The 14,815-nt window shown below is 37.0% G+C and overlaps 1 protein-coding gene across 2 annotated transcripts; it reads right to left on the reverse strand.

Annotated features, from left to right (window-relative positions):
* Window positions 1-5,067: 5,067 nt before the first annotated feature.
* On the reverse strand, window positions 5,068-13,793 carry LOC137813560 (LEAF RUST 10 DISEASE-RESISTANCE LOCUS RECEPTOR-LIKE PROTEIN KINASE-like 2.1). Of its 2 annotated transcripts, none has more exons than XM_068615891.1 (4): window positions 12,616-13,793; window positions 10,048-10,080; window positions 9,217-9,240; window positions 5,068-5,244 (listed from the first exon to the last, which is right to left on the reverse strand). In XM_068615891.1, exons 1-4 carry the CDS (start codon window positions 13,508-13,510, stop codon window positions 5,207-5,209), a joined length of 990 nt encoding a protein of 329 aa, XP_068471992.1. In that variant the 5' UTR covers window positions 13,511-13,793; the 3' UTR covers window positions 5,068-5,206. The 2 variants fall into 2 exon arrangements, with proteins under 2 accessions (XP_068471992.1, XP_068471991.1); XM_068615890.1 differs by lacking the exon at window positions 5,068-5,244 and adding an exon at window positions 7,994-9,074.
* Window positions 13,794-14,815: the final 1,022 nt, after the last annotated feature.

Raw genomic sequence — 14,815 nt, forward strand, 5'->3', positions numbered from 1 at the left:
TTCCTGAGCTGGTTGTTCAATGAGTGCTTCTTGGCGTGGTGGCGACGTCGGGGATTCGGTGATGAGGATTGGGGAGTTGTGAGCACCCTCATCCCCGACTGGAGCAGCCCCTGCGGTTGAAGCATTTGAAGGAGGATCCCCTCCCGCTGATACATAAGGCGTGGAGGCGCTCGGGGGGTTCTCCATGAAGTTGGCTTCGGCGGCCTGAACCACAGGAGGTGCAGACGCCAGTGGAATCGCTTGGACTGGCGAGGCGGGAGCTGGTGGAGGAAGCAATGTTGGAGGCAGAGCTGGTGTGGATGGCGGTGTTGATGTTGGAAGAGGAGGTGGAGCAGATGGTGAAGAAGGCGCCACCCTCTTCCTCTTGGTGACGAGGCCATCTTCAGTCGCCTCGTCGTCTTCTTCTTCTTCCTCATGAACCACTTGAGGGGCTTTCCTCTTTGGTTTCCTGAGGATAAGTTTCTTGCGCTGGTTGGCGGGCTGGGCCTCGGAGGAAGTTGGGCCTTTGGGTGGCGATCTGCCCTGTGCAGCGGCGATCTCCACCACTGAGTTTGGCACGGTCTGGGAACCCGATGCCAACCCGTGGGCTCGGGCGAGCGCCCTCAGTTCAGCAAGTTTGCCCTGGCCCAACATACGATCTGCATAATGCAAAGATACATGGGTTAGCTCGGAGAGAAAAACAAACGCATAAGTCAGTATGCAGCAGAAAGCAGATCAGTGGTGCAGAAAATAAAACCAAAGTCTTGTGCACAACGCACAAGACGCCCAGAAACAGTTGACAGAGATAATGTCAAAGTAAAGACTTAGACGTTGAGGTGAGTTCTAACCTATGCGAACTTCGAGTTGATCTTCGAAGAACTCGAAGGAGATGAGTGTAGTAGTGAGGAAAGTAATGTTGGCGTCTGCCACACTCTTCCAGAAGAAGCATAGGTCCTTGTCCAAAGCACCCATGCTATCAGGACTCCTTGGCCTCCTGAAGCTGCCTTTGGACTCTTTGTTCCCCTTGTTTACCCAATACAAGGGGAAACCGTCGAGCAGTGAGGGGTCCTTGTCGTTCGGGCGCACTTGGACAAACTTGCCCTTCCAGTCTTTGTAAGATTGCTGGAAGATAGAGAGGATTGACCTCCCAGCAATCCCATTAAGGCTCACCCACAGGCGATCTCTTGGGTGTTTGGCTTCGAAGAGGAAGAGAAAGACGTCCACTGACGCTGGCAGCCCCAGGTGGTCGCACATAATCTGGAACGCCCGCACGAACGCCCAGTTGTTGGGATGGAGCTGGGCGGCGGCGATGTCGAGCTCGGTAAGTAGCTCTCTTTCAAAGCGAGTGAAGGGAAACCTAAGTTTCACCTTCTTGAACAGGGTGGTATATATGAAGCAGAACAACCCGCCGGTGTTCCCTTTGTCGTCGACGCACACTAGCAGGTCGGAGGGGCAAGGTAGCACCATCATCTTGTCGTCGTGCTCCTTGTGGAACGATAGGTGAGGCTCGTCCCCTTTCTTCAAACGAAGAACTGCCCCAGCAGAGTTTACAGAGGAGGTTTCCTTCAACAAGGTCGAGGTGGCCCAGGGGTATAATTTTTTGAAGTTTGGGGCAGGAACGGAGGCTCCTCCGGCGACAGGTGGAGTAGCCTGAGCCAGGTTCGAGCGGGAGGGTGCAGGCCTCTCAGTTTGGGAAGAAGAAGCACCAGGTGCTCGCGGTTGGTTGTGTGCTTGAGATGAGGGGTTTCGTGACGAGGGAGGAGGATTTGGGGTGATTTTTGAGCGAGCCATCTGCAAAGGAAGAAGAAAAGAAAAGGTGATCAGGGTTCGCAGAGGCTGACTCGATCGTGAAGAGGGGTGAAAAACGAACGAACGAAGGTTCGTTGTAACGAAGATGAAGCCCTAAGTTACGAGAAAGGAGAAATAGAAAAAAACAACCCACAACGTATGCACCAGACAGTTAAAGGATGATGCGAATCGGTTAAAATGCAGGAAAAACCAGCAGAAGAAGTAAAGGAAGTACCTTTTTGTGATCGGAAGAGTGATGAAGGAAGTTGGAGATTCAGGAGGTTGAAGAACGTCGAGAGCTTTTGCAGAAGAAAGTTGAAGAGTCTGAGAAAACGAAGAAGTGATGGAACAATGAAGAGAAATGGGTTTAAGGGTTTTTTCGAATGGGTTTGGGAAGCGCAAACGTCAATTGAAGGTAACCGTTGATGAAGCCACGTGTCGAGCGATGGGAGGAGTGTTTGGTGGAGCGTCAGGAAAGCAGAAAGTACAACCGCTTGGAATTCTGCGCCAACGCCACGTAGATCGGTATTGACGTGACTCCTTTAGTCTTTTCGCTGGACAAGTCTTCGCTTAAGACTGGGGGGCTTGTGTACCGCCCTGGTAGTCGGAAGTGATGACGTGGCATCAAGCTACGGTATAGGCGTGTTGACGAGACGCCAGGTTGGCAGAAGGGAAGGAAGTCGGGGGGCTCGTGAAGTCGCCAGTTATTAAGTTGGCATGCTCCGATCTCCAGCACACCAGAACCGGCGGTCACCGGGTTAAAGATGAAGTCGCCAGATGTAAACTCAGGCGACCAAGTGATTAGAGATCGCCGGAGCAAGCACATCGCCGAAGATGAAGGTGGTGCAGATTATGAAGGCGGCCGGCGAGACCACAGGGAAGGTGTGTACGAAGGCACCCTAGCTCGCCAATCCAGTAGAGATCGCACTCCAGGACAGCTATGCACTGAGTAGTATCATGCATAAGTAACTTAGCCAAAGGAGAGTCAGAAGCAGCGCCCAAGTCAAGGAGGCTCCAGATGATGGCACGTGTACGGCTGGATGCGAGCCACGTGTCCAGGTGTGTAACTGCCAGGAGAGAGAAAGTACCCAGGTATATAAGGGTTTCCCAACGAACTTCTGAGGTACGCACGTTCAGATTGTCTTCTTTACGCTTGCGAGTTCTTGAGTATACTGTGAGAGAGAACATTGCACGGTTCCTTGAGAGTTCTTGAGTGTTACTCTTAGTATTTGGTGGTTCCGTCACTGACTTGGGCGTTGGAGTGCGATCGGCCGCAGCGGCGCCGCTCTGTTCTTTTGCAGGTTCTTGAGGTGGATCGCGGCGAAGGACGGAGGTTGACGCGGCGCACACGTCGATCCAAGTTTGACGAGGCAAGCTTCAACGTTCTGGTCAACAGGCAGGATCAGGATCCATGGGAGTATCAACAGATTTCGAATTCAAAAACCCAATTTCCTCCGAAATATCCAATGCATATTTCCTTTGAGAGATAACAACACCAGTATTGGATTGTGCTACCTCAATCCCCAAGAAATATTTGAGTTTGCCAAGATCTTTGGTCTGGAAGTGCTGACAAAGGTGTTGTTTTACTTGTGAGATGCCATGGTGATCACTGTCTGTAAGAACAATGTCATCAACATATACTACAAGATAAATACACCCAGCACTCGAGTGACGATAAAAAAACTGAATGATCTACTTCACTGCAAGTCATACCAAACTGTTGAACAACATTGCTAAATTTTCCAAACCAAGCCCTAGGAGACTGCTTGAGGCCATATAAGGATTTGCAAAGACGACATGCCAATCCAGAAGACTCCCTCTGAGCAACAAAACCAGAAGGTTGCTCCATATAAATTTCTTCCTGCAAATCCCCATTAAGAAAGGCATTTTGACATCCAGTTGATAAAGAGGCCATTGTTGAAGAGCAATCAAAGCTATGAATAAGTGAATAGAAGTCATCTTTGCCAGTGGAGAAAAAGTATCACCATAGTCTAAACCAAAAAAATGGGTATAACCCTTAGCCACAAGACAAGCTTTGAGACAATCGATAGTACCATCGGGACCAACTTTGATAGCAAAAATCCACCTGCAACCAAAAACAAATTTTGTAGATGGTAAAGGAACAAGTTCCCAAGTTCCATTATTCTGAAGCGCATTCATTTCATCAAGCATGGTCTGACGCTAACCAGGATGAGCTAAGACATCACCTACAGATTTTGGAATGGATATAGTCTATGGTAACTCAGAGTAGTTTAATGTGGAAAGAGATTACGGGTAGAACGTATACCTTTACGGAGCAATAGGAAGACCAGGTTCAATTGTCGGAGGTTCAACTGTCGGTGCCGGAGGGGGATAAGGTGTTGGCACTAGAAGAAAGTCATCTGATGGGCGATGAGACGTTTGACGACGACTATACACCTGAAGAGTTGGTGGTGGTGGTGAATCTTTAGGTGCACTAGGCACAACAAGAGGGATATTAACTTGATTAGATGAAGACATAGAAGGAGAAGAACAAGACTTGAATTAAAGGGAAGATTGATTCATTGAAGGTGACATCTGCTAATATAAAATAATGGTTTAGAGAATGTGAGAATTATTTATATCTTTTTGTGATTTAGTAAACCCTAAAAAGACACATTTCTGTGACTTTAGGAGATAATTTATCAAGACTAGGACTAAAATTATGAACAAAGCATTCCCAAAAACTTTGGGAGGTAAAGAGTGGAAAGGGTCATGTGGAAATAAAATAGAATGAGGAATTTTGTTATCTAAAACTGAAGATGGAATGCGATTAATGAGATAACATGTACTAAGAACAACATCACCCCAAATACGCTAAGGAACATCACCATGGATTAAAATAGTACGAGTTATTTCAACAAAATGTTTATTCTTACGCTCAGCTACCCCGTTTTGTTTAGGTGTATAAGCACATGAAGTTTGATGAAGAATACCATGAGAAGCCACAAAATTTTTAAAAGAATGAGAAAGATACTCACGTCCATTATCACTATGCAAAACTCGAATGGAAATTCCAAATTGATTTTTAATTTCATTATAAAATATTTGAAATATAGAAAACAACTCAGAACGATTTTTCATTAAAAAAACCCAAGTGCATCTTGAATAATCATCAATAAAAGTAACAAAATATTGAAATCCTAAATTAGACTTAATACGACTTCGTCCCCAAATGTCAGAGTGAACTAAGGTAAAAGGATATGAAGCATGTTGTGAGACACTACTAGGAAAGGAACTACGAATGTGCTTCCCTAACTGACATGACTCACATTATAAACTAGACACATTAGACAAACTTGGAACAAGCTGCTGCATCTTGGCAAGACTAGGATGACCCAACCGAGCATGAATGAGAGATGAAGAATCCATAATCACGCCAACATGTGCAGAGATCTGTAGGTGATAAAGTCCATGAGACTCACATCCAGTGCCAATCATCTGTCCCGAACTCCGGTCCTGTAAAGAAATAGAATCTTTGGTAAAAGAAATAACACAATCAAGGGAACGAGTGAGACGACTAATGGATAATAAGTTAAATGGAGACCCAGGGACATAAAGAACATTACCAATAGATAAAGAAGGAAAAAGATTAATAGTACCAACATCATGTGATGGTACCCTATATCCATTGATCATGGTAACTGAAGGTAAATAACCTGTAGTAGATAGGGAAGAGAAAAAAGATTTATTACCAGTAATGTGATCTGTAGGACCTAAATCTGGAACCCAAGGGCCAACGAAAGTAAAGTGAGTGAGGCCAACAAAAGATGTACCTGAATGTGCAACAGAAGCTGTGGAACTAGGGTTCTGATGATCCTCATACCATTTAAGAAATTCATTGAAAATAGCAGGCTAGCCCAGGGTATCAATTGAAGTGTGGCCCATAGTAGAAGGTTGCACATGAGCAGTTTGAGCAACCGCCATAGATTAAAGGAGGACGACCATGTAAGGAATAACATCTGTCAATTTTGTGGCAAGTTTGCCACAATGGTCACACTTGTGACGCCCTTTGCTCGGCTTGTGAGGACGAGTACGACCATTATGCTGAAAGACTAAAGCAGAAAAGTCATATACATGAGACGTTAATTCAGTGGTGGGTTTTTCCTGACACACGCAGAAGGGTAGAACAAGTGGAAGTAAAATTGGGCACGATAGGAGATCCCAAAATTTGATCACGAACATGAGAATAATCATCAGGAAGCCCATGTAAACCCAATAACATGAAGAACTTGGATCTTTGTTCTAGTTTTTGAGAAGGAGTGGGGGAAGGAGGTAATAACTCATTAAAATCATGAAGAAGAGCATGAACTTTACCCAGATATTCTGCCATTGTACCATCAAAACGTTTGAGAGCAACAATTGTGAGGAGATTTTGACACACACCATAAAGACGTTGAGTATCATTGGTGTATAATAATTTTGCTTGTTCCCAAACTTCTGAACATGTCTCACAGGTATCATAGGTACAAAAAAATTGTTTTAAAGATGAATGAATAGTAGATTTGATAACAATACATGCTTGAGCATCAATTTTCAACCAACGGGAAACCCCATTTTCAACAACATTAGGATGGATAAGATGATCAACATAACCTTGACTCTTAAGCCATTATTTAATATATGAGGCCCAAATGTTATAATTGGTTCCATCCAATTTGTCAATGGAGAGATGAACATTGACATAATTAATATAAATTGACGGATCTAACATAATGACAGTGGAAGGAGTCACAGTGGCAGCGGCAGTAGAAGAAGCCACAGTGGCAGCAAAAGCGGAAGAAACCATATAGGATAAAGATAAATCCAGCCACCGGTCAATTGGCGGCAAAAGCAAAGATGAAGACCCCAACAACGATTATGGCAGCGATTCCGACAACGACGATTCCGACGAGATTTCAACGACGGGTCCGGCGAGGGTCTGACGACGGCTCCGGTGAGGCAACAATTATGGCGGATCCGGCGAGGCGGTAACAGTAGGTTCACCAATAAAAAGTGAACCCTAACCTTATGCTCTAGATACCATATTAAAGGAAAAGAAAGAATAGGGTAAATCCCTTGTGTATATTGAACACATAGGGTTATGTTTATATAGGAAAATAAACATATAGGCTAAGCCCATTACATAAATATGAAATATCTAACAATATCTATAATATCTAATAATATGTATCACTAAAATGTTTAACATGGAGGTTCTCCCAACAACCTCCAATGCGTCTAGTAAGAACATGTACAAAGGGACAATAACACTATCGATGCCAAATACTTTGTTGTCCCAGTGTAGTTGCAACGGTTTCCTCCACAACTTGGGTAATATGGTAAGAAGCTGAGATATTGGATCATCCTCAACTTCTATCATGTCATCATAATTTATTTTATAACATTCACCCAATGTGTCTCTCAATACAATATTTATTTTACAAAAATTAGTAAAATATATAAAAACCAACAATTACACAAACATACAAAAAAGAATAATTTCATACAATTAAAACTCCATTTTAAAATCACCATACTAATGCTCACAAAGAAAAAAAAAATATTTCAATGGCTACGTCGGGTATAACCTACACACACAAAGACGAAGGGCAAACAACCTGTGACTGAAAGGTAGGAGCGAAATCGCAAATGAAAAACCCTCAAGCTTGGTTGCAACAACAACAATGATTAATGGAGGAACTTTAAATAACCACAAATGATAACAACAATGGTGGCAACGACACGATGATGCAACCACAATGAGGACAAGGCACTTTTAGTGAGGAAGCTACAACATCAATGAAAGGAAGGAAAACGAAGAATAGTTCAGGTGCAAAACGAAAAATGAAAAAGAAAGAGTTCTTAATGAACTTTTTTTGTCGCTAAGTCTAAATCTGAGGTAAAACTAGATAATTATGTTGGGCTATCAATGCAATCAAAGTAAATATCTAGTTTTAAGTTAGATCCAAGCTTAACTAACGAAAAAGTAGTTTCTAGAATTTCAAAATTTTCACCACTCATTTTAACTTGGGTCCTTATTAAGTTATCATAGACGTAGAAGAGCACTTTTCTACCAGTAAATCCAATAAGAAAAGAATAACACTCTCTCTTAGAAATAGGAAAAACAATTATTAAAAGAACCTTAGGAAAGAGACACTATTTTTTCTATCTTAATTTTTCTATCAAACACTAAAACAATAAAAAATAAAATGAAGTGATTTTGGTATATCTTAAAAAAAAAAATGTATTACTTTTATAACAAATATAGTAAGTACCAAAGTAGAATTCCCTTAACGTGAGATTTCTCTTCCCACACTTATTACCACATGAAAGCCTTTAAAACTCATAATTGTCAACACTAATGAATAACTAATACCATATCAATTTATCTAATACCAACCTATAAGATTAATCCATTAGTCCATTAACATTACACTTAATTTAAGTAGTATTACTTATGCCCTTGTCCATACTCTTTGGTGAATCCAATTTCATGTTTTCACAAACTCACTATCAGTGGACTTAGTGAAGTCTGGGCTAATATCATCAGGTTTATATGTTTCATTTTTGTAGAATGAAGGCTTTGGAGGCAATTCAAGACTTTCAATCATCCCTTCAAGCATCTCTATGACCTTGTTCATTGAAGGACGATCGCTTGGATTTAACTGAATACACCAAAGTGCTACCAATAACATCCTTTTCACTAGAATATTGTCCTCTTCTGAAGCATCTCTTATCTCAATCTTTTTTTCTTCTTGAAATTGGTCATAAATCCAAAAAGGAAAGTAATGTTGACTTGAATGCTCTACTTGAGGATTTGAGTTCCTCCTCCTGCTTGCCATTTCCATTAAAAGCATTCCAAAGATGTACCACATTTACATGATGTATTCTTCCAATGGTAGCTACTTCATTCATGAAATCTTGTCCATTATCATTGGATTTGTTCAACATCTTTACTGCTACATCTAATCCACTTCGAAGTTTTCCTTTATATACTGTACCAAAGCCTCCTTGACCCAATTTCACTTTGAAACCTCGAGTCATTTTTTTTATTTCTCTATATTCATACCTAATGGGATTTAGATGGCTATCTAGCAAGAAATTTTCAATATTTTCATATATTGAGAAATGTCTTCGTCGCCATTTGTAGATCAATAACACAAGAATAAGTACAACTCCAAACAGACATCTGGCAGCCAAAAATATTGATATAACGTTTCGTCCTATGAATATTCCTCCATCAAAATATTGCAGTCCAACTGGCCTGTCCAATTGTTTCGTGCTGAATGTTATTCTGCTACCTAATCCTACAAAGATATCGTCCTATGAGTAAGAAGTAACAACATATGCTTGGGTCTGATTCATAACTTTGGTTAAAAACATAAAAACTAATGGAATTTGTTATATGATGTGAATTCATTTTTTAGGAATCACGGAGAAGGATCTTACCATACATAACGCCTCTCAGATAAGCTGAAAAACAAAAACAAAAATAAAATATCGCGTCAATCCAAGGCATGACACACGTAATTTAAAAATAACTTTATAAAACGAAAGAGCTGACTATTTGACTTGAGTTGAGAAAGATAAGCAGAAGAACTATAATGGTAATTCTATCAAATACAAGTTACAAAATGTTTCTTATCATAACCACTATCAAATAATCACTAAGTACCATAAGTAAACAAATACCCCCAATTGATTACAGCTTATTAGATCTGTATCCAAAATATTGCTAATAAAAAAAACATAAATGTCAAAACCGACAACATTTTTAAATTGTATGACTTCAATATTATGGCATGCTTTTTGCTGCAACAGTTGGTAAAAAGGTTTGAAATACAGGGTATGTTTAAGTAATTTTTTCATTATTAAGAAATTAAGAGTAAAAACATAAAATATAATTCTGCAAATTAAAATTAATTTATCCATAATATAAATATCATCTTTTAAAGAAATTAATATAAGTGAGTTTTACTTTTGTTTTCTATCTATAACTCTTCTATCAGTTTGTTATTTTCTCTCTAATTAATCTTCTTCAACTCGTTTTTGTAGAAGAAAGTAATGAGTTAAGTAATAAGTTTGAGGACATTAGAGATAAAGTTAAAGATGAGATGAGAAAAATAACAATTACATAATGTGGTTGAAAGTAATATCAAATACTCAATTCAAAGAAATTGATTAGTCAAATAATTTTTTTAATAAAAACTTAACTAAAGATACTCTAATGTATGATATATTTAAAACTTAAATAAAAAATAAACAGAAATAATTACTTACCTCGAATATAGCCCAAAATCTGTTGCCATTGTTCTGAAACACAGGAAAACAACAGAAATAATATGAAAATCACAATTAACCTCTTATTTGTATAAGTACGTAAAAATCACAATTGTGAGAAAATTCACATGACAGTATTTAATGATGTTCATGATTTTGGTTTTAATTTATTAACATAGCAGAAAGGTTACTATAGTTATGCCCAAAGGTTTTTATTGCTGTGAGTATCATTATTATTCTGATATGAACCACTGTCCTCTAAATTCTGATGTCATGCCATTATCACATTTACCTCACAACCACCACTTCTGCTGTGGATAAACTATTTTTCGTTACCACGAGTTCATCGCCTTACCACCGCCAAAGAAGAAGTTAATTTGTTGAAATAATAAAAAAGTGAATTAGTTGAATTAATAAAAAAGTAATTTTAGTCATTCATATTTAGAAAAACTAATGTAATTGTTAATACAATAAACAGTTTTAATAAGTTTATTATATTTTATATTAGATAGCTTAAAAGTTATATTCATTATAATTTTAAAATTTTCTATATGGATATTCTTAAATTTATAACTTAAAATTAAAAATTACTAAAAGGTGGTACAAAATATTTTTTATTTCTATAATATTGGTATATTATTTCTCTTTATCTTTAATAATCTTTTTCTTAATTCTTGGTTCTTAGTGTTTATTTTTCCTTTTGTACTGTTGTACTGACTTCGTTAATTGAAGCGAGTCATCATTTAAAAAGGCATATGATAAAAAAAAATTCCAAAAATGGAATAGAAAATTCAAAAATATTTCAGAAATCATTTAACGATGCAAAAATGAAAGGGCTAGCTAAAATATTTACAAATATTTCCAAGAACCAAATATATTTAAACCAACTAAATACAATAATTTTTAAATTATAGAATTAAAATTCTCAAGGTTGCACTTCCATATTTTCGTCTGACAACCCATAAAAGACTATTTTGTTCTTAAAATAATATTCTGAATTTTATAATTTAATTTTTTTTATTTATATATTTCGGATTGTAGAAAGTATTATACAATCTATATTACAAAATTCAGAAAATATTTTCAGGTCCAAATCTTAAACCCTAAACCATAAATACTTTACAAAAATTATATAATCCAAAAATATTTTTTAAATTTCAAAATTCAAAATGTTTTTTTTTTAAAAAAAGTCATTTTGGATTATAGAATTCAAATGATATTTTCAATTTGAAAATACCTTCTAGATTATATAATCTCCGAAATTTTCAGATCACCTATATCTCTGGTATTTTAAAAAATATGGAGTGTCACAAGAAGTTATGGAAGTGTAATTATGAAAGTGCAGGAAGAAATAAACCAGAAAAATAAGTTAAAAAAGCCCACCATGACTATTGGTGAGCCCAAGAGAGAAAAATAAATAGACAAAATAATAAAAATAAAAAAGGAACACATTCATCAATGGGAATGACAAAATAGGGAGGGTTGATCCAGTTACGCACGGGCCAAGTGCGAGGCAAAGGAGACTGATCCACATAACCAATATATTTTAAAAACTTTAGAAATTTCTTTTTCCACCCCAGAATATTTTCTTGTAGTCTTATATTTTTTAAATTCTATATATTGTGCAATCTAGAATATTGTAAATTTGAAACAAAAGTTTTAACTTCTAGATTCTATAACCTGATAAGTCTTTTCACATTCCAAAATTAAAGGAAAAACATCAAATAAAAAGTCAAAGGATAATTTGAGTATTTTTTGAAGTATGAGGTGTAAGAAGAAAAGTATAGAAGTGCACTACCATCAATCTATAATTCATAACACCTTCATGAAATATTTAATAGTATTTTTATCTTTATGAAATGCATAAATTATTTAGATTTCAATATTCATCAAATGTTATACGCAATAGTTAGACCTTAATCTCTTTTATAATAAAATTTAAATATAATATATATATATATTATTTTATATTATTTTTTAAATTAAAATAGTAATAATATGTCTACATGTATTACCTTAAAAAAGTGTATATATTTAGTGAAACATTTTATTAATCAATTTATTAGTACGATTAAAATTCATATTTCATTGAAAATAGGATCATTTGATAATGCCTATGTAGTGAAAATAATATTGTAAGAACATTTTCATAATTCATCTAAATAGGAAAAAATTAACTTAATAAAAAAATTATTCAAAATTTATTTTTATTAATTTCAGAATATTTCTTATACAACTGCCTACAAGTCTGTACTAGTTCACATATGAAATGAGTCAATAAAATCAACCACATTTTCTACCTGAAACGGACTAACTCAATTCACATTTCTAGACCAATACGAGATAAATTAAGTCATCCCTATCCATCAATTGTGTAAAGCTCAACAATAAATGAAAAATGATAAATTAGTTACTTTTCTATAAGAGTTATTTTAGAATTGAATAAAAAAAATCTTGAATTAATAATTAAAAAATAGTATAAAATATAATATGTATTTTAAACTTAAAAAGATCATAAAATGTAATAATAATAATAAGGAATAAAAGGATAGAGAAAGTGGATAATACCGCATTTATGGGTGGTGTGGTAGGCGTAATGACAGTAATGCTTCTCACACTCAACTTCTCCCTTGGATTCATTGATCACCTTACAGTCGGTCCCCCTTCCACATCGATCCTCGCAAATAATAGGCAACCACGACAACTGAATTCCCTCACTTATTAAGCCACGGATCTCATCGTAGCTACTATTCAACTTCGGTATCCGCTCAAGAAACGTAATCTCCCTTAGATCGCACGTGTCCTTCCCATCACACTTATGGTAGGTAACATTCTGCTTCGGTGTCCAAACCGTAGCCACCATCAGATAGCACCCAACCTCGATGTCGTTCACACTAAACTCATAGAAGTCTGGTTCCAATACAGCGTACACGTGCCCTCCGCTGCTACATCGACTCATGTCCACCTTAACATATCGTGGATCGTCACTCACAGGATTCACGCAGTTGAAGTACCCTATTCTGATAATTTCCCAGGGCTCATAAGTGAACGGCTGTGATCCGAAATCATCAGGGCCAATTGCTGTCGTGAAATTGCGATTCGTTAAGAAATTGCGAGGGATGAAGGAGCAATTAGCGTACTCGTCTTGACCTGGGTCAGTAACAACGATTTTGTATCGCTTGTAGTCGATATCTCGTACATGGAATTTTGCCGAGAACACGGTTAAGAGTGTGGCGTTGTTAACGCAATCTAATTCATACCTTTTGTCGCCGCAGTGACTTGGGTCTCCTTTGAGGCGAAAGGGGTAAGATATGTTGTGAATTTGGGCGCATGAGGAAGGAGGACATGGTGGGTGTCGCTTGGCGATGCAGTAATCTGGTTGAAATAGGAGAATGATTGTAGCAACTATTGACAGCAGGGTGTGCGCAGAGCAAGAGCAGCTATTCCAGCCTTCTTTTTCCATGCTTTCAAAATATTATGAAAACATGTTCTCCCTTCCTACTCCATTTATTGCCTCGCATTTTGAATTAACAACTGCCCCTCCCTTCATCCACTTTTCTCCTTGTTCATACTTTAGTTTTACTCTTTCCCACACCATTATACCATAACTAATTTCCAAATTACTATACGAAAATGTGTTGGGAATTAGTTCACCCCACTGTTAGGAGATTAGGATTCATTTTTGTCGGATTTTATATGGTTACGAATCATGTTAATTTTTACAAGTTTAATTCACTTATACATTTTAAATCGATGAAGTTATTAATTATATTGTAATTTTGAAGAATATATAAAAATAAATTTAGAAAGTAAAAACAAATTTGAAGTCTATTAAAAAAATTGATTAGTGTACCATAAAAAAGGAAGCTTGTAAGAAGGAGGATTGAATTGTAATTTAATTAAATTTGAGAAACTCTTTGCAAATATAATTTAATTGACGATATTCAAATGAATTTTTTCAAACTATAACTCTTTCATATGGTGTATCATGTTGGATGCCAGGAGCTAATTTTTCTCTTAATCATTCGTCTATTATATTCTATCAGCGATTTTTACCAATGGTTATATTGTAATTCTTGTGTTTAAAAAATAGCAATTGATGCACGCTTGATCTAACTTGAAAGGTTGAAAAGAGGTATATTTTCATAAAATAATTTTCAACAAGTTTTGTTTGATGGAATAGACAAGATGTATCAATTATTCCAACAAATATGACCAAATGAACTTCCTAAGAGCACCGTGTCTACCAATTTCACCATAGCGGCTTACTCGAAAGCATAATACCTTATTTTATTCTCAACTCTTTTAATCTAAACAGTCAGATCAAACGTAGTTTTTGAAAATCAACTGAATCACTTGATTAACATATTTTCTTGTTTACTTTGACAATTAATCAAGTCATATATAGTTCTTGCATATGACCAACTTATACGGAAAGAAATACAAAAACTTTTTTTTTAAACATGCTTTGATAAATAACTTAGATTTGTATTATCACAAAGAGTCTCCTTCTTTGGTTAATGCAGATGATAATAGTATGCAAAGTAAAAAAGATAAGGAGAATACTCACAAAAAAATTATATGGTTTGTCTGTCATAACACAGATTACATCTAGTTTTTGACCAACAAGTCAAGTTCAACCATGAAAACGAATGTTGAGAAGTACACTAGAGTGTTCTTTGGGCTCGTAGCTACTTCTGGATAATCTCTTGATCACGTCACTTCTGGCTTACCAAGTATTCTTTCCTCAAGTCACTCTTGACTTAAT

The sequence above is a fragment of the Phaseolus vulgaris genome, chromosome 1, assembly GCF_000499845.2.
Source record: "Phaseolus vulgaris cultivar G19833 chromosome 1, P. vulgaris v2.0, whole genome shotgun sequence".
Taxonomy (NCBI): Eukaryota; Viridiplantae; Streptophyta; class Magnoliopsida; order Fabales; family Fabaceae; genus Phaseolus; species Phaseolus vulgaris.